At 37.7% G+C, this 21,459-nt stretch overlaps 1 protein-coding gene across 1 annotated transcript in view; it reads right to left on the reverse strand.

Moving 5' to 3' along the window:
- Window positions 1-8,189, reverse strand: part of LOC149773984 (low-density lipoprotein receptor-related protein 2-like) — an 88,451-nt gene extending 80,262 nt beyond the window's left edge. The window contains exon 1 of the mRNA XM_089945930.1: window positions 7,961-8,189. Coding sequence (XP_089802056.1) covers window positions 7,961-8,039 — 79 coding nt within the window. The 5' untranslated portion in view covers window positions 8,040-8,189. The remainder of the gene's footprint in view (window positions 1-7,960) is intronic.
- Window positions 8,190-21,459: the final 13,270 nt, after the last annotated feature.

Here is a 21,459-nt window from a genome sequence, read left to right on the forward strand (position 1 = left end):
AAACTCAGGAAAGAATAATTTACAACAATCAGTTGTACAAACAAACAATAAAAAAACTTTTCTAAATGTTGTCTTTAGGTCTAAATTTAATATTTACTTATTATTTATGAATACTAAATAATTTTTATGACTGCAGTTACATTTTATACATGGAATAATATTCTTTATGAAAGTTCTAATTATGCGAGAATGTTAAGAGATATGAGAGATTGTCTATGCATGTAACGTACAATAGGAGCAGAGTTCTTTTTGCGATAAGTTTGATTCTTTGAAAAATGTATTCCTAGGCAACATTCTATGCAATAATTTCAGCTGCAGTCATCTAATAGCTTAAAGTAAAAAGTTTTATAAGGTAACTCAGACTGAGCAACCTAATTCGCGCTCTGTTATCATCACCTTATCAAACAGACGACACATATGATCTTTTTTATGAAGTACATATGAAGTTAGAAAAGCTAGAATACTAGGTTGAACTTAATGACAAGTGTCGAAGACTACAGAGGCGGAAAAGTGGAGTCTTTAAATGTATGTTACGTAAGTGATGAAGAATTCCTACACCTAGCAACAGAAGAACTTATCTTTGCATTAGAAAGAATTCTGAGGGGTAAAGTTGAACCGTCTGTCATCAACACGGTGGGTCTATCAGGTTGGTAAGAGGTGAGTCTTTCCGTAAATAAAAAACCAGAACAGAAAACAAAAAAAAAAAATAGTTAGCCCTAACCATCTATTAGCAATTGCCTACGAAGATTTAGTTTTAGTGTACAAAGGACGGTAGATTGGTCTAGAACAGAAAGGTTAGAACCCTTTCGTATTTCAATACCAGAAAAGATCGCCAGCACCAGACAGCCGACTTGTTACTGGCTTAATAGTTGCTGAAACTGACCAACATCATGGTCAGAGTACCCAGAAAGGCCTGTAATACTCAACATCATGGTCAGAGTGCCCAGAAAGGCCTGTAACACTCAGATATCGTATCAGTATAATGGTCTGAGTGACCAGAAAAGCATGTAACACTCAGTTGTCGTACCAATGGTGTTGGAAACAGATGATGTCATACAGAGTAGGAGATAAGCTAAAGACCTCTGGAATAATGCCATGTTTACCATGCACCAGAACGCCGATGAATCTGAGAGTGGTTTTTGCGATCACATACTTGGAAAAATGTGTGATCTTGGAAAGAATGGCCAACCATATATATTAGCGAAAATAATGTGAAAGTGAAAATAACAACAATAATAATAATAATAACATCCCCGTTACCATTGACGTAGCACACATGGCAGAACGAGATGGGTGTCCCTTAAGATGCATGTCAGAAACATAGAAAACGTAACCTAGTACAGCGACCTATACATAGAAGATGCTAATATCTGGAAAACTGAGAACCACCATTCAGAGTTTTACCTATTAACCTGGGACAATCGGGAAAAATGTCCGCAATTTAGAAGAATACATGAGATGTCATTAGAATCGCTGAAGCCAGACTAGCCCTCCCCGAACAGGAAAATCATTCCTGAATATCCTAGAGATCTAAGTCTTTGCGAAGTGGTTTAATCGGATGGGAAAATGGCCATGCAAAGAATAGTTCCTAAACGGCTGTGAAACATTACAGCAAAATTAACAACAGCATCAATACAACTACATCTACTGCTATTAATACTAAAACCACTAGTGCTGCTGTTACATGTACTAACAGCAAAGTCAGCATCGAAATGTTTGCTGCCAAAAGTCGTTAAAAATACCAGCTGTAACGTATGACCAATAGTTAACTTGTAGATCTTTGAAGAGAGTCGATTTCACACACACACACACACACACTATATATATATATATATATATATATATATATATATATATATATATATATATATATATATATATATAATACAATAGGTATATTTACATACCAGGAGCAGCAGTGATATTTTCCATCCTGAAAGTAATCACTATATAACACAGTATAATTATTTCTGCATAGAGTAGCATTTCCAGACAAAGCCCTGTATGTACACCTCAAACATTTATGCTCGGCTGCTTAAACAGATTAGGTTTCAAACAGGATTATTTTGCTTCCTGTTTCGGGTCACTTGACAAGAACTAATTAAATCAACACTTGACACAACCTTTTCCTTTTCGTGCTTCAAATAGTAGCTCTTTTTGAATAGTGAAGAAACCTTTTTCAAAAAACATACATTATTAGAATTCTCTTACGCTTTACCGCTCCGGTGGCCTAGTGGTTAGGGCGTCCGACTCGGATGCGGGAGGTCGTGGGTTCGATCCCCGGCCGAGTCATACCAGAGACTTAAAAAATGGTACTAACAGCTGCCCCGCTTGGCGTTCAGCATTAAGAGGTTAGTGTTAGGACTGGTCGGCCTGGTGTCAGGATAATGTGACTGGGTGGGACATCTTTTTTTGTCTTCTTTAAGTTGAAGTCAGTTCGCTGTTCCTCATTGACAATGGATCTTTATGACGTTTTAATTGTCTGTGAGATGTTGGGATGAGATTTGAAGGTCACTAGCAGTGCTGGTGTCATCAGTAACACGGCTTGCGCAGATTAGTATTGTTGAATATTTGTTAAGATTACTGCTTCAATTTACAAATTTTATGCGTGCAACCAACCACTAATGTGTTGTATGCAAATGTGATTGATTTAGTCCACCAACAAATCAAAAATTAAATGTCACTTGAGTATACATGATGACCATGTTTTGATAAAATCTTATTATCTATATGTATATTTTTTATAACTCCTGGTACATGATTTGATTTCTAATTTTTATTTTGTTATTTATTTTAATTAAATTAATTTAAGTTTTGTAATTTTATGCATGGTTGTAAGTCGCACAGGATATATTGTCTTATATCTTGTGAATCTGTGGCCTCACTTTGTTGAGAACGCAAATTACAAAGGATATATAAATATATGCTAGCATATGTGTTGACAATTATTAATAATAAACTTAACGGTACCATTGGCATGATAATTCATTAGCTGATATGGCTTATACGTTTTTGGCAGAATTCAGTAATTTTACATTAGTTCTGGTGGGTCACTTGAACTGGCCAACTTAACGCAAAATGAGTACTCTATTCTGTAACGTGGGGTCTATTGCGGAATCCAGTCACAATAGATTGTGCATATAAGGAGAGAATTAAGCAATCAGATTCATTCCGATTTTGGAGTCTTTCTTACTTCCTGTATTCATCTTGTGTGTCTGTTGTACATATATATTATTCGAGAGGAAAACGTTTTGTTTGGTCTATTCAGTGGAAATAGAAAGTGCTCATTTTGAACTATAATATTCTGGAACTGTGATACATTATTCGAAGGAATTCTGGAAAACGCCATCTTGACAGCGTCCCAGTTCTTGGGGGACAGTACAGTTTTGGTTTTGAAATGTATAAGGAACTTTCACTCATTTATATATTTTATACGGATTGGTTTGACAGTACTCTAAGTTCCTCTCACGTTGTCATTTATGACTTTGATAATTTAGTTGTTTGTTTTAGTTTACAAAACTTGTTGGTTTTGCTTCTATCTGTTACTTTGTTTATGACCATATATTCGTAATACTCAGGAAAAGTTTTAGCGAATAAAATTATGCTAATTGTCAATTATAAATAAAAGTTGATAAAAACAAACCAACAAAATGAATATTTTATAGAAAAATGTTGAAAAAATATAACTTACATATTTTAGGGAAATAAGAGTACGTATTCTCCAACAACATTCACATATATTACAAAATAATGCACATATGTTTATATATTGTATAACAATTAATTTTGAAACTACTATTGATTGAGGGGGGGGGGGCGAGTTGCCGAGTGGTCTAAAGCGCTCTCCGTTACGGATCACTGCCATGTCACCTCTGTCTGCGTGGGTTCGAGTCTCGGATTCAGCCAATGTGGGTATGTGAGAAAGCTTGCCAGTAGATTCTCGTGGGTCGGTGGTTCTTTCCGGGGTTTTCCCGGGTTCTTCCTCCACCATTAATATTGGCCGCCACGTATAGCCCATCGTGTGCTGAAAAATGGCGCTAAACCCTACAACAACAGCAACAACAACAACTATGATCAGGGTGTACGGTAGATAAATTACTATAAAACGGGGCTCCTTATAGGCATATATGGTACATGGGTATATTATCCATTCAAATTGTGACCTTGCCCTTCTGATAACGTCAGTTGTAGCTAAGGATAAACTACAGTCAGCTTATGACGTTGAATGTCTGATATACACGCGATTGGCTCATTTGTTAATCGCATTTTGTACTGAAACTATCGACTTAAGCAAAAGTAAATATTACCAATAATGCAAATACCAGCTTGCCAAAGTTATATTAGCACAATAAGCGTAGGTAGAACGTAACGACGGAGCGTTAGTACTTTAAATGAGTATAACTATGACATAGTATGAGGGCGTAATATCAGAACATTTGTACTATACATAGCGATAACTCAGTGTTATGTAGATTTTATTTCTATTAATAGTTGTCTTTTGTTAATGATATGTGCTATGCCTAAGTTTATTTTGCTGTTGACCTTAGCCTACACTAAAGTTCACTGTGTGATTTACTAGGGATACTGATTCTGCTAACAATATAACATTAGCTAATATTTCTTTGTGAGTATAGTTAAAACATTAGGATCTTTACCAATGGAAGTAAATATGTTTATCTAAATCGGAGCCTAGGGCATTGATATTCCCTGACGGACAAACCTAGAGTTTTTCATGTTTGCCTCGTTCTTTACTATAATTTTATTAAGAATCCTTATGTTGTTGACAGCTTAAAATGTTCCAGAAATGAACGTTTGACGCTCGTCTTGGTTCTACTGTTTTGTCTTAGCTTTTGATATAATGTTGTTTACTTGAGAAGTTATTCATTCTTACCCGAAAATCTTGAAGTAGAATCAGGCTTATATTCTTGTGTTCAGTTTCAGTTTGTGATCAGTTTTTCATTAGGGCTGAATAACGTTTTCAGAATTATTCACTAGGAATACAAAGTGCTCATCTATAATCTTCTTTGACAAACACTAATTTGGAATTATAGCGAATTTAGACAAGGACACTTATTGTATTATACTTGTATGATAAATCTATAGAATGTTAGTACAACATTAGACCAATTCGCACACTACCACGTCTGAGAACTACAGGCACATCAACACATTCAATATTGCACCGTATTTTAAATACCACTGAAATTCAGTTGGAATGTTTTCATTTGGACTTCTCATAAAACGTTTAGGACTATTGAGGATTTAATTCACAATGCTGTAATCTCTTTTCAAATGTTCGCTTTGCATCTTACGTAAAAGAAATTATTTGTTGAATTTTACAAAACGTTTTAGATTTTACTCTTTTTTGTTGATTAGTTTGAGACTATACTATTATGACATCAGGGATACTAAGCAGGAATGTTCTCCGGATTCCGATGCCAAGGAAGTGGACTTCACCTAGCAGCTTAAGATCAGTAGTAGTATTTCGTTGTAAAGTAGTGCTTTAACATGTCGCCAGTGGTATCAAGGTACCACTGGAGAATTCTGAGACACACAAAGCCAATATCTGTATCTTCGAGACTTATAACGGGCATGTACCACTTTCGATTAACTGAGCACAGCTGCCTAATCTTGTTGTTCCCAAGTGCAAGTAAACAACCAAGCTAGTGTCAAAGATGAGTCGAAACTAGTGCAGATTACACTTATCCAGTTCTTTAATGCCTAGGAATTGTTTTCATCATTGTATTGCTTTATTAGCCGCTAAATATACTTGTCTTATACCTGGGAACCTAGGATATCCAATGGGGGTTGTACATTGTATTTGAATCAAGCAATGCGGCATACGTGACAATTTAACAAGAGAGAGAGAGAGAGAGAGAGAGAGAGAGTTTAATTATTAATATAGATATTATAATGTTGAAACGTTCTCATACTGATGCGAAATCATTTTAAAAAATTGTATAGGGGCCTCTGATAGTGGCTATTACTTCAAATCATGTGGATGTTTCTAACAGGTCACACAAAGTAAAATCACTATCTAGCCTCAATGCGTTATATGGATTTTGTCAGAGACGTTCAAACCATTCAGTATGATGTTTCGAATACATTTTTTGAGCTTCGTGATAATTTAATCGACATAGAATTATGTTGAAATAATAAGGACGTAAATTTGGCTTAGAAGATAGTACAAAGCGCGAAAAGTCATTATTTGATGTTCTGCAACAAAGCTGCAAACCGATTGGGCAGTGAGTAAAGACACTTAATATGCCATCAGTGATAACAAATTTAGCGACGATCATAACATTTAAAAATATACTTCCATTATTAATATAATGGTATTGATACGACCCTTGGTCTTAAAAAATGTAACAAGATTAATATAATGGTATTGATACGACCCTTGGTCTTAAAAAATGTAACAAGAACTAACGGAAAACAATGCCAATAATATTCTACAAAACATGTTTTCCCTATAATACAGAGTGAAAATTCAACTATGAACTAAACACAAAATAATCCTAAACGTCTTACAAGAAGTCCAAGAATATAGAATGTTCTAAATAAATTCAAATAGTCTTGAATATCCTGATGTGCCCCTAGTCTTGAATGTCTTGGTATACCAAAGTTGCAATCCAGAATGTCTGAACGAATTTACTAAAAATCTAAAGTAATGTAATAATCGTATAATAAATTAGCACTTTGTTAATTCCAAAGAATGATTTAAATAAGTAATTATTCTCGACTCATTTCTGATTTCAACAATACCCTGTAATCTCAGCTGATTCCCAGAGACTGGTCGAAAAGAGGAATGAAGTATTTGCTTACCACGCGCGATATTTACATATCTCCACTTGAATTACGACGCAATAGAATCTTTTGGATTTCCAATAGAAAATACAATTAACCCGTAAATAAGTTTCGAACTCGGACTCTCATAAACTCCTTCCAACACATTACAAGCATGGTAGAAGTCAGGTAGGCACACACTTCATTAATAAGACTCAATCACAGACAAAATGCAACTACACATTATAAATTAAATATACATAACAATATCAAATATTGACCAATTAGAGACATAAGCAGAATAATCTGTTCAGTCCATTTAATAACAAATTATTGATTACTTAAGACTTTAGATTGTTTGTTATTTGGTTGGCGAGTTGATCGTTTCATTATTGGGTTGTTTGCTTGATATCTTTCTTCCCTGTTCAAATGACTTGTTAACATTGGATCAACGAATCAGCGGTAAAAGAGCTAATATTCTACATAAAGCTAATGTGATATATATGGCTGTTAAATTTTTAGTGACTCCATTTTTGCATTCATATACAGAAATTAGATATCGGGCATGTCATGATACAAGAGTTGTTTATAGTACTTGTTACGACAAAGAAGCGAAATATAACGGTTAGTTTTCTAGGTCATTGCTTCTACGCAGTAAACTAACTCCATACAGGTACTGTTTAGCAAGTCATCTCACATGACAGAAACGAGTACATAAATTGCATAAATTTCAGATGTAAATGCAGGATGTAATACGATCACCTATATCGTTGTAGGGTCATGGGTGCATAACAAACACGCCGCTTATGGACCTAGTGATGTAGGTTTGTATCAGCACCTTTGTAGCATACACTTAGGATGTGTGATTGCTTGACTGGGTATGTGTTTGATACGTACAGGTACGACGATAGGTCCCTTAAGCCGCGGACATGGGATTGAAATTCAGCAGATTACGTATTAGAAATCCTCAAACTTGTACGTTAACATCGCTTCCCCATATTTAAAATTTCACTTGCGGGAACCAGGGATAGCATACTTGGCTCTGTATGGTTTATATTTGTACTCATAAAATCGTTAAATTTACTAGTTTTAATATATGACCTAGCGTCAAGTCTTAGATTTGTTCGAGATTCGACGTTATATACATTACATATATAAAGGTATATATACAAACCTTGTGCAGCAGTGACGAATTCCATCCTGAAAGTAATCATTAAGAAACACAATATAACTCTTTCTGCGTGGAGGACCATTTTCAGACGTCGTCCAGTGCGTACACTTCAAACAGTTATGTTAGGTTGCTTCATCAGACTACGTTTTAAATCCTATTCGGTTATTTGACCAGAACTATTTAAATCAACTACTGAACGCAACCTTACCTCTTCCTGTTTCAAATAATAGCTTTTCCTAACTGGATATGATTTTAGTTGAAGCTTTTGTAAGTGGGTTAAATGCATCAGTGATTGCGCCTTAATGAAAACGGGTGAAAACCTGCACACACTTGTTGCCGTAATACTGTGCCCACATATACAACACATCTGTCGATATACGCAACTGTGTTTGTGTGTGTATGTTTGTGTGATCTGGATTTTTAACGTAGGTTTAACAATTGTCCAGTCATATTGCTACAATGCCTGCAGTGTGGCAGTTTAGAGCTATGTCTAGTACTGGGTCATCATGTCGGATATTTAGCAGCATGTCCCCCCCCCCCCCCCCCCCCCGTCACATTATTCTGACACCAAGCCAACAAGTTTTAACAATGACCTCGTAATGCTGAAAGACTAGCGAGGCACCTGTAATTACCATTTTCATGTCTTTGATATGACTCGGTCGGGGTTTTGAACCCGTAACATCCAGCATCAGAGGCTGACGTTCTAATGACTTGCGTCACCGGAGGGGCCCAACCGTGGCATGAACAAGTCTTTATGGCAACATAATCTTCACACACATAATTTAAGTAATCTAGCATTAAACTTAGTAACGCTTCTAAGGCACTTATTGTTTTATCCAACAAAAGAGGAAATCAAATGCTTTCTAACATTTCATAAGCATATATATATATATATCTTTTAAAACTAAATTATTAAGCATTATTTCGCAAACCATTTCGCTTCAAACTTTCTTTTCATTTTGATAGATGCTGGAATGTAGAGCGAATTTAGAAGCTGATTTAGCATTTTCAAACCATACAATATCTTTAACTCCTACTGAGGGGATGTGCTCGAAGTATTTTGCAGCCATAGAGGGATGAAAGTTTGTTTTGTGAAGGTTATATTCGTAGCAGCCAAAAGCAATTCCATGTCAAGGACTCTTTGAAATTGTTGTTTTACAAATATCGAGAAATCGAGAATATGTGTATTTCTACTGAAACATTGCTACACAGATCTCATCAAAGGTTACTTAATATTCTAGATTGTATTCATTAACTTCTCGTAACAAAAAAATAAACGTCTCTGCCGATGATTTAATCCAGTTAGAGACTGGATATATATATATATATATATATATATATATATATATATATATATATATATATATATCCCATAAGTAAACTGTATAATATGCAAAAGCTCAAAATCTTTCTAATTTTAATCCAGTCATCTACACATCCGTTTATTTATTTATTTATTTATTTATTTATTTATTTATTTATATATCGTGTGTAGTGCATGCCAAGCCAACTAACATCGTCATAATCAGCAAGGTTCAGAACCATCAGTCCATCGGGCTTATTTATTTTTATTTTTAAAAAATGATGTTTGCATTCAAATGAAATGGACATGACGAGATCAAGTCGGGGTCTCAAACTCCCAAATGTCAACAAATGTGAACATAATTGAATATTGCTATAATGGACATGAAAGTTAACCAGTTATCTATAAACACATATTAATTAACCATATAATATGATCCCTCAATGTTTGTTATATTTCATTTGTGTTGCATTGAAACCGATTTTCCCCTTATGGGTATGGACATTTATTTTAGTAATGTGTTATACCCATTTTCTATTTCTATGAGCAGTAAAGTAATTAGAACATGGTTTCAATATATCAAATGCAAGTAATTTTAACAAGAATAATTTTCAAGAAATAAAAGGTTGTAAGTTTCTGTCCAGTGCCAATTTACATGCTCAGGTGCATACCTGTTTATGACTGACAGGCACACATACATGATATGATGGGCAGGAAAATCATTCTCACCATATAGTGCAAACTAAAGATTTAATGACAAACAAAAACAACTAAATAGAAAGTTTGTAAGAAATATGTATTCATTAGTGCACACAGGCAATCGGATTATTTAGTACACATTTCACATTACCTACGTCCTATGTAAAACATGCAATTGGTAAATGCTTTTTAACTCACATGTCATCAGTAAGCTGTAAGAAATAGAACCCGCTCAATCCATTTATTTGGACTCTGAATTAATTTCGATAACATGCAAAGAACAACTTAAATTCCTAATTACTGTATAAATTGTGCCCAGAAAGTATTGTAACAATATATTGGAATCATAAAAAATCACTAACACTTCGCTCGGTGACGTTTTCCCCTCGTAATGGGCTAATTATTTCGGTCTGAGAAATAAATTCCCAGCGCCGATTTCCCATAATCCAGCAAATAATCGCAGTGATCTAAAAAAACTCCTTACAACCAAGGGCTATAAACAAATGCGCATACTCCAAATTTATTACAGTATATGTTTCTTTTTTCTCGGAGGCCATAATTTTGCAAAATGTAGCAGGTGGCAACATCTAAATTTGTGAAAATATAACCACAAGTACAGAATAAATGCATGTACTCTCACTTAAACTGAGATGTCGATCACCATGTGAATCATAGAGCGTGTTATTTGTGTATCCAAAAGTTACCTTTTGTCTGTATACGACCTCGCTTTACGAGGATGATGTAACTTACGATACCATAACCGTAACACTTTGCCATAGCCTCGTTATTGCTCACGTAGGTTTCAACCACCAAAAGATGGCGTATATAACTTGGAATTCGTGATAAGCTCTGACTTTCATTATATTTACACTCAGCAGCAGAGAGACTGGACCCACCAACTTTTTCGTCCAACAGGACCATCTATCAAAAACTCTTCTGATAGAAGGTCTTATTTCGCAAAATAAACCCTTCTAGCCAGAAACTATGATGACTAAATCCTCTTTTCTGGCTAACGGGGTTATTTCGACAGCGATAACTCGCTATAAAAAATGTTTCTTCACGGGGTGACGTCGACGACGACGTTGGTGGCGTAGTCTCTCTGCTGCTAATCATTTTAGGATTTTTAGTTAAAAAATGTATCTAACCCAACTCGGTATCGTGTCCGATGATCGTGTAAATTTATCGTCACAAACCCGTGTGGTTTTCGTTGAGCATGACTAAAGAAATTTTTAAATTTATTGATGTCCATGTCACCACTGCACCAAGTCTGATGAATATTTCTCAGCGTGTGTGCGTCAACTCCGTTAAACACCGCAAGAACGTTACAATTATCTCTGATCACTTTTGGAATTTGTGTATACCGTTGAGTCACATAAATGACATCAGTGTTTTTATGACGCCCACGGGAAAATATTCTCGCAGGGTTTGTTTGTTTATCCAGCATGACATCATCGTACACTACTAGATTATTAATTGATCCATCGATGTCATCAATGCCGGGTGCATCATTTATGTCAGTTATGAATTCAACTACGTTTTCGTCGATCTCACTGATTGTTTTTGCACTCTCGTTAAAATCTTTTAGCACTTGATAACATCGCTGATCGTCCACAGGCGGGGCTATCAAATATAATTTATCCAACTTCATCCACTTCATTATCAAATTCAACAACAGCTGTGTTTTACCCGACCCAGATGGACCTATGATAATCATTCGGATTGAATTTGGTAGCACTGAGTTATGCTTGATTGGCTCTCGTCGCTTTGTCGCGGAAAAGTCAGTGATTTCCATTAGATATATCATAAAATAATATGAATTTATATTGTGTGAAATGCCGAGCACGTACCCCAACTACGGATACGACAACAATTACAACAAAAAATAATCGACAAGCGCTCACGGGTAAGTGTGAACGATGTGGCACAACAAAATTTAGATTTATTTAAAAAAAAGCGGAGGTGATATCGCAGCCAAGTTAACAGCGCTGCCAGGAGCTCCGTGGGCTAAATATCCAGGAGAAAAACATCTTCCAGGATATAATTACTGTGGTCCAGGAACCCGACTTGATATCAGACTTGATGCTCAGGATCAACCAAAACACGGTGAGTATCCGATAAACGCTATCGATGCAGCGTGCCATGCTCATGATGTAGCTTACCGAAGCAAGGATTTGCAACAGCGCCATCTCGCGGACGTGAAATTAATTCACGCGTTAAATGCCATCCCTGATAAATCTTTCAAAGAAAGGTTAGCATCCTGGTTGATAAAAACTGCAATGAAGGGTAAATTAGCGTTAGGTACTGGTATATAATGGAGTCGATTTATTATTCCCCAAGCGGATACTGGAGAGGTAACGCAGCAATTGATAAACTTGCCAGCGCGGCATCAGTAACACGCGCGGTTGCCAAAAATTGGTTATCCCGACAGGCAATATGGCAAATTTATCTACCGCGCCCTAAACAAATTCACTTTGCGCATTTCAATGTTAGTGTGCCAAATGAGGTTCATCAAGCTGATATATTATTTCTGCCACATGATACTATCCGAAGACGCACATACAAGTACGCGTTAACCATAGTTGATGTTGCCAGTAGATACAAAGATGCGGAACCGTTAACAACTAAAACAGCATCTGAGGTTGCTTCTGCGTTTGAAAGAATTTATCGGCGAGGACCTCTGCGATGGCCAAATTTATTACAAGTTGATCCTGGCAAAGAATTTCAAGGTGCAGTATCATCGTTGATGAAACAACATAACGTCACCATACGACGAGGACACACTGAAATTCACCGTGATCAGGCAATTGTTGAGCGATTCAATCGAACACTTGCTGAACGGTTATTTGGATATCAATACGCGAGGGAATTCATTCAGGATACGAGATCGCGCGAATGGGTTGCAAGATTACCAAGCGTGATAGCTGCGCTAAATAATGAAATTACCCGAACCACCAACATGAAACCTTCCATCGCGATCACGAAAAAAAATATACCCGTACGACGTGATTCTTCAGCGCAGCCGATACTGGGTAATGTTACTGTAAGATATTTATATGAACCAGGCGAACTTGAAGGTGGTAAACGAAGAGCGACTGGTCCCATTTGGAGTGTTACCACACATAGCATATCCACCGTGACAAGATCCACTGGCAGACCAGCAATCTACAGGTTGGATTCAACTGCTCCTCAACGCGGATTCACCCGTGAGCAACTTCACGTAATTCCCGAGGACACACAATTGCCGCCAAAATCACTGAAGTGACTTAACTAGCGCTGGCACCCCGACGTCGATTACACTCAAGACAGGTCAACATGACATTATCACGTGTATGACCGCGACTGTTATCTTTTCTGTCTACGGTAAATTGTCTTGAATTTTTATTCGAATACTACCATAGCATTATACAATTACAGCTCGCGCAGTGATTATTCTGTTGTTGTTTCAGCGCAACAACGAAGTCATCGTCAAGATCAAAATCGCGATTATTTTTTTGGTCACTCTGTTTGTAACCGGCGAGTTTTTTTCTTATTATGTTGCTGTTGTTTTCATCGCTATCAGCGTTTGATTTAAAATCCGAAGGATTTTCCAAGACAATTCTTCGCAGTTGAGATATTCTTCTGACTCTGGACACCGCCAAGTAGACTAAGTTTGACCATTCGATTCGATCATCAATGATCCAGACAGTTGTATCTGAAATAGTTAGTCCTTGAGAACAATGAATGGTCATTGCGTATCCTAGCGTCCACGGGGATTTATTCATCGCTAGTGCATCCTCGACAGCATCGATGTCAACTAACACAATATCATTCAATACTAAATTCTGTTTCTCTGTCTTTCCTGGAATATCAACATCTATATTTTGTAACCGCGTATCAGTTGGTCTATAACATAACGGCGTTGGCAGCACTGGAAACTTTTCTTGTTGCAACCGAAATAGCTGTTGTTGAAGTGTGTCTCTGACTATCTTTCTACTTGCCACTATCAAATCGTCTGGTTTCCACACGCGTAAAAAGTCACTCATCGAAGTTTCAGGAATCATCTCGCGCATAATTTCACATTGAATTTTATTCGGTTGTAGCCTGATTAGTGTTTTAAATTCTTTCAGCCTTGCATCAAGTGCTCGGTAATCATCAGACACTTCTTCGTGATAATCAACAAAATTCCTTAGCCAATCATGCGGAGATGCGCCGACAAACGAAGGTGGTTGACCGTGATCGCCGCACATAATCACTGCGGTATTTTTCGTTAACAGCCAATCAAGAAATGTTTTTAACGTTTCCAGCGGCACCGTACATATCTCATCCCAAATTATTATATCATTGATATATTTTGTGCCCATTCGATCTGACGTCCATACACCGCCGCTGTATTTGAAAAAGCTGTGATAAGTACATGAATTGACTCCTCGCTGTTTCATCTCTCTGGCAAGTCTGTGTGTGGGTGTTAGCACAATCATATCTGAATTCCGAAATAATTCAATCGCTCGAGTTGTTTTACCAGACCCGCCCGGCCCGTTCAAATAAACAGTTTTGTGTCTGGTGATTGGATCATCCACAGACGGTGCAGAAGATATTTCTGGCATTGTTGATTTATAATAATCATCCTCTGTTGCAACATTAGCGGATTCACAATACTCGTGCAACATCTCGGCTTTTATTCTCCACGAACTCCATTTATCTCCGCCGCAGAATTTCATTATATCGGTCAGTGATTCTGAATATTTCTTGTCGATGTAAAATGAATCCGTGGCAACTCTGACTGCGGTGTCAGGAAATCGATTTACCATCGATAACAAATTTATAGAAACATAAGCCAGCATTGAAGATCTCAAATGTGTGTATTGAGGCGATTCTCCGTCGATATAACTTACAATTGTGCCCAACTTTTTCCCGTCGGACAAGAACACATCCTCCCTGTTACAAAATATGTCTCTGGCAACCGCGTCGGCGATTATAAAATCCAATTCAGCTTCATCTATAATCAACCGCGAGTGATGCATTTTATGATCAAATGCTGCACCCTGAGTAAATTTACCGATTATTCTTCGTCCAAGATCTTTCGCTGTGATTTCATTGTTTTTGAGCCTAATCTTGAGAATTTCAGGAGCTCCTTCGCGGATAGCATCAATAGGAGTTTCTGGACGTGCTTGTGTCCATTCTTCGATAACTTCATCGAGAGTTACACGCTCCGGTGCTGGCAACCAAACTGATGTCTGCGGTCGATAACATATGATTGCTTCGCTGACAGTCAACGATACCAGTATGCCGCTGTCAAGCATGTATCGCAATAACACTATTGGTACTCAGCGCTTTTCGACGAAGTGTCTGCCAAACCAAACATAACAGCACGGATGAAGTCCCGTGGCGAATTCAAACGAAGTCACACGAGCAAATCCTGTCAGGTCAGCGTCGGGTAAACTGCCGTTTACGGCGACTCGTGTCATCGAGTTCGTGGGGTGTCCAAACCGCGCAAAGTATTCGCGGCACTCGCCGTTCCCGAGAAAGCTTCCTGGGTAGCAGGCAATCATATCTACGGAAATCATATCCCGGTAGTCATATCGGGTATTCCACAACCCGCCATGACCATACTCGACACAACTTAACTGTATATCTGAAAGAAACTGACTTCGGGTTGGTCTCCACGAATTTCTTTCTCTGGCGGCGTGAGCGGCAACACTTGGAACTGTAAAACAATTAACCAATAACTGCTCATCGCTAGCATCTCTCATATACATTTTTGCGAGTTTTTTCATTTGTTGGTGCAACGATTCTGTTCTGTATAATTCTCCGTTGGGTCTCACAAATTGATCATACTCGGAATCTTCGGAGCTCCTAAATAACCACACCGACACAGGGTCGGTTTTACTCAGCGCGTAAATAACCTCGTATATGTTTCCACGATAAAACTTGACAACACGGTCTCGTGGAAATATTGTAACCGCATCAGTCCACGCGTGCGAATTATGATCAATAATTTCAATCGGTGTTCCTGACTTTTTATAATGCTTCGAACTGTATAATATTTCCTCGGTTAGTGTTTTTACTGTTATTGAGTATTTTAATTTACTTGATAGTGCAGCAACATCATTTATTGTTGCCCCGGTATTCTTAACCGAATCGCCCCAGGCTGTTATTTTTTCACGTCGCAGGTCGGTTTAACCGTTTCCTCGTTTTGTGTTTTTAAAATGTTCCATTACTCGCTCGGCTACACAATTCAACACCGTCGAAGTAAATGACGCAGTCATTCGCATCGGAGCGAGTTTATCAATTTTTGTTTTTTTTTACCGGGTATATTCCATAAATGACTGCGGTTACAGGATACGCTCGAGCGTAATATGGTATATCAATCCCGGTCAGCATTCCTGGTTTACAATTGCTGCTTAACAGAGCGGTCTTTCCGTTAGCAAGAACAGGGTCGAGTTTGTCACGGATAATCCACGTATCGTCTTCAACGTTGACAATAAATTTTATTCTGAAAAAATATTTCTTGTCGCGTTGATTAATATAATCAATAATTGTTTTTGCTCGGGCATCAGTCATTGTAGCATCGATGATGTCCTCGTCGCGGATAATTTTAAATGTCGACCATACATGAGATGCGCCGTCGTCGCGGAATTCTTTTTTACCCTCGTTGATAATATTAAACAGATCAGTTAGATGCCGTCGTCGTGGATCCGGGTTTAGCCTGTCAAGATCGAATCTCCCGCCGCCAACTGCGGATAACCTCGAAAACTCCTCCATTGTTATATTTAAGACAAATATTTAAATAAGAAAATATTATATATACAATGAACAACTGCAGATGGTTAAAAGTTGAATCTGTAACAGTCTGTGGTAAGCCCTGTAGGAAGGAATTCTGCGGTGAACATATACAGAGCATCAAACGAGGAAGTACAGGACCTATTCGCTGCCTGCGATGTGGCATTGGTGTCAGGGGTAAAACACAATTATGTGCGGGGTGCGGGGGGAAACGATACCGGGAACTCAAGCGATATTACAATAAAAATATAGCGGAGACGCGTTAAAATCCGAAAGTGATTATATAACTAGGTTTTCAGACAAATTATAAATTAGACAAATACATTGTTATATAAATGAGCCAAGAATTTGTCTCACATCCCACAATCAAGAATTACGAAGCATCTCGCTAGGGAATAGTCAGACACTGTAGATTGAAAAAACCAGTTGGTGTTGTTAATAATACTGGTTATCTCCGATTTAAGGTTGCTGGGGGTAAAAACTATTATATTCACAAGTTCGTGTTCGAGTGTTTCCGCGGAGAGATCAAAAAAGGTCTTGTAATTGATCATATTGATGGACAGAAACTTAATAATAATTTATCCAATTTGAGAGCTGTGACGCAGAGCGAAAATTGTAGGGCTGGTAATACTGGTCATGGTAATAAGATCGCCAGGAGAGTTATATCTATAAATTTAGATACAAATGAAGAAATAATATTTCAATCGATATATGCAGCTGGCAAGTATTTTGGTATTTGTGTGGCTTCAGTAGGAAAAGTTGCAGAAAATATTACCAAATCGGCGTTGGCAAAAAAGTATAATAATCAGAAAATTATATTTCGTTATCACGATGATTTTCCTAACGGAGATAACTCCGTTAGGTATATCTCATGCAATTAGTCCCCTCCCCTTGTGCAATAGGTAAATTTATCGAGCGCAGTATTACAGGTACGAGCAGACGATTTTCTGCACAAGGAAGTAAATAACTTCCCTTGTTTTTATCTCCCTGTCAAGGACAGGGACAGCGCAAGAATGATTTTATCCTTGACAGCATCAAGAATAAACGCGTATTTATCTTTTTTTTTTCACAGACAATGTCGCTCTTTTATTACACTTGTTCGGGTTTATGGCTCATCTGTGGTTTCCACATGATCATATTTAAGAATATACGTTTTAAACAAATCACGCTGAGCTATTTCTGAACTTTCAAGTATCAGTCAGTTTATATACAATATCGTCTTAATACTATATTGGGGTTTCGAAACCCAACGAAGTTGCACACGTACTCTGTTATCGCCCCGTTTCGGGGTAACCTTTTACCCGGAAACAGGGTTGATTTCAGGGGTACGTGTGCAACTTGTTGGATGTAGAATTATAACCCCGCATTGTGTTTGTACCGTCCTAGGATAAGTTATGTGTTTGTGCCGTCTTAGGATAAGTTATATGTTTGTACCGTCCTAAGATAAGTTATATATACATTTGTAAAATACAACTGCTGTAAATAGCTTCTACTGCTGTAAATACAACTGCTGCTGTAAATAGCTTCTACTGTAAATACTATATGTTTGTACCGTCCCTAGGATAAGTTAGAATTAAGTTATGTGTTATGTGTTATCCCCATACGAGCCTTGCTAGCATATCAAATGGTAAGCTAGGAGGTTCACAAATGGGGAATGTCTCGTCGTTTCGCAAACACACCCTCTGGGCCTTCTAGACTGTTATTTGGCAGTTTAGGGGCTCAATCGGGGGTAAGTGTTTCCGCCCCTCCTGAGTTTGGTAGGATGTCATAAGACACCCTAGAGACTCAGCGAGATGTGATGTTTTTTTATTTTAAATATTTAAAAATATATATAAATATGAATCAAGAAAATATCAATAATGTGATTGATGCTATTCAAAAATTAGAAAAACAAGGATTTAAAATATTACTAAATGTTGAAACTATTCTGTCAGATTTTGAATCATTATACGAAGCTAAATGCGCAGGGCGTTATATTCTTCCTGCTTAATATCGATTCATAAAGATGATCCAAAATAATTTGTATAAATCGCTAGCCAGCGTAGCGGAGACACAAATAAATGAATTTGTTCCACTGTCTCGTGCAATCGAAAAGATCAGGCTGGCACTGGCAGCTGAGTATGAAACTAAAAAAATAATTAACAATCGGGTCCGGAAATTAAAGCATTGTATGTCTGCTGAAAATCCAGAGAATTTAGAAAGCAATGATAGCTTTGTCACCGATGACGAAGTCATTCACGAAGTCAGCGGGAAGTAAATACCTCACCTTGATTGCATTTTACTTGGAAGTGAAATACTTGGAAGTGAAATCGAAAGTAAAAAAAAGTAAAATTTTTTTTTACTGTGTAAATTATGCAACTGTCCGATTTCGTTGATTTTCATAGCAAAATACCCCCCATGAATCTATGACTTTGGTCTGTTTCGTTGATTTTCATAGCAAAATACCGTTATGAATCTGTGACTTTGGTCTGTTTCGTTGATTTTCATAGCAAAATACCGTTATGAATCTGTGACTTTGGTCTGTTTCGTTGGTTTTCATAGCAATATACCCTATTAAATCGAGGAAAATGGACAATTTCTTTGATTTTTACTAGCAAATACCCTATGAAAATCAGCGAAATTGTCAGTGGTAAAAAAAATGTGTATAAAGTAAAATATTTTTGAAATTCTTCGAATTTCAGGATGGAAATGTCTTTGACATTTTTAAAAATCCTAAAGGATGGAAATGTCGAAGATATTTTTAAAAATCCTAAAGGATTTTCACTGCAGTATTTTATCAAGATGATCCCGTGAAATGCACGAGTGAGCAACATTGAGGATTTGGTCTGCATCACAAGTAATCATCGTGATATTGTTTTCGCGGAGTTGCTTCAGCTGAAAATCTGTCAGTAAAAAGTCATCATTGCCGTGTTTATCGATGATTATTTTAACAACGCCCGGGGAATGATTTCCGGTAAATATTTTTCGGATGAATTCTTCAAGCGCGCTTTTGTCAACGATGGAACATTTCACGTGCTGATACATACTATTATTTTCGCGTTCATTTAATATAATTTATTATAACAGTGCTGTCGTTGATGGTGATGTCGTTAGCGTTTCCCACAGTGCTATCATCGTCGTCGTCGTCGTTGTCAGCGAAATCACTGTCAGAGACATCTTCATCACTGACAACAAAATCACTGTCAGAATCACGCTGTGATTCACAATCACGCTGTGTTTCCACGCTAGCGTCAGAACTATCAGAGAGACTTTCATCATCATCATCATACTTTTGGTAATTCGAAGATTTTTTGGACATTATTATGATATGATATTATTAATTGAAAGTCCTTGAAAAATACTTTGTATTTTTACGATGGAAATCGTTTCACGATGAAAATCTTAAGACGAAAATCCTTTAGGATTTCACCAGCAGATTAATACTAACAGTCTCCCCACGCAGGTCCAACAGTCTATGTTGTTGGTCAGTGACTTTAAAATTCATCCTTGTCAGCGTCGGATTATGACACCGCAACGATACCGGATTGATTGGCTCCTGCACAATCAAAAATCCAGGCGGTTGTGTAGGAGTAAACGAATACAGTATAAACCCTTGCTGGGCTTGATTTGATATTGTTGTGTCTATGTTGTAACTGCCATCGATGACATCATATACAAGATTGACCGCGACGACATCAGTGATTGCTACGATGCCCGGAGAAATATGCCGGCCATCGCTCGCTGTGGAATTATCATGTGCCAAGATAACGGGTTCTGGTAGTATTCGTTTGTGCTGTGCAAGTATGTCATCGAAGTATTCATCGACGATATCAGTGACAAATTTTCGTAGGATGCCTGGGGAAATATATCCTGGTAATTTAAAATTCGGTAGTTCAGCTTCCGTCAGCGAGTACTTGCTCAGAAATTTTTGTTTATCGGGGGATGTGCTGGTGATTACCGCCTGAACCACGTGCTTGTTGATATACTCCATATCTGCGGCAAGTTGATTTAATATCTCAATTTGTTTAATAATTTCTTCGCGTGAACTTGTCATCGCGGTGCTCACCGTGGATATATGTTCTTGGAAGTGTTGCCGTAGATACCCTCGGTGCTTTTCCATGCGCGTCACTGATACCCTTCAGGTACTCAACGATGTCGTTCAGATTCATAACAACTCCAACACGCACCCATCCATCTTCGGGTTCAGGAGTAAAATTAAACACAATATCGACACCGCGCGCGACAGGAAAAATCTTACCCTGTAAATTATCCTTGCGGATCTCATCAAGACGTTCTCGGTGTGGCGGTGTAATTGTGTGATATGACTGCGCGTCACTCATGTAATCAGACTTTTGGGGTGCAGGTGGTATCGGTGGTGTCAATGGTGGATTTCGAGGCCACCCTAGCACGGTTCTTATTGAGCTGTTATAGATATCCACGGCGTAACCCGGCGTTGAGATTTCGATGATCGTGGACAGCGTTGGCTCGTGTGCAGTGATTGATATTTTTGCTTCCTTTCCGGTGACACGTTTTATTTGACGCTGTATTTCTTTGTTGATTTCTTCTATCTGATAACTCCCAGTGGGTAACGCAATGACGTTCCAATCTGGGGTTCCATCAGCGTTATTCTGATATGAAAATACAAATGAATTATTCGGCGATTGTCCGTGAAATGATGTCGACCTGATATTGGGCCAACTGTGATATACTCGTAATTGTGCCAACGCGATTTCGGTAACTGGAATTGCAGTTGGAAAATTAA

The sequence above is a fragment of the Sinohyriopsis cumingii genome, unplaced genomic scaffold (genome assembly GCF_028554795.1).
Source record: "Sinohyriopsis cumingii isolate HCF-2022 unplaced genomic scaffold, ASM2855479v2 utg000488l, whole genome shotgun sequence".
Lineage (NCBI taxonomy): Eukaryota > Metazoa > Mollusca > Bivalvia > Unionida > Unionidae > Sinohyriopsis > Sinohyriopsis cumingii.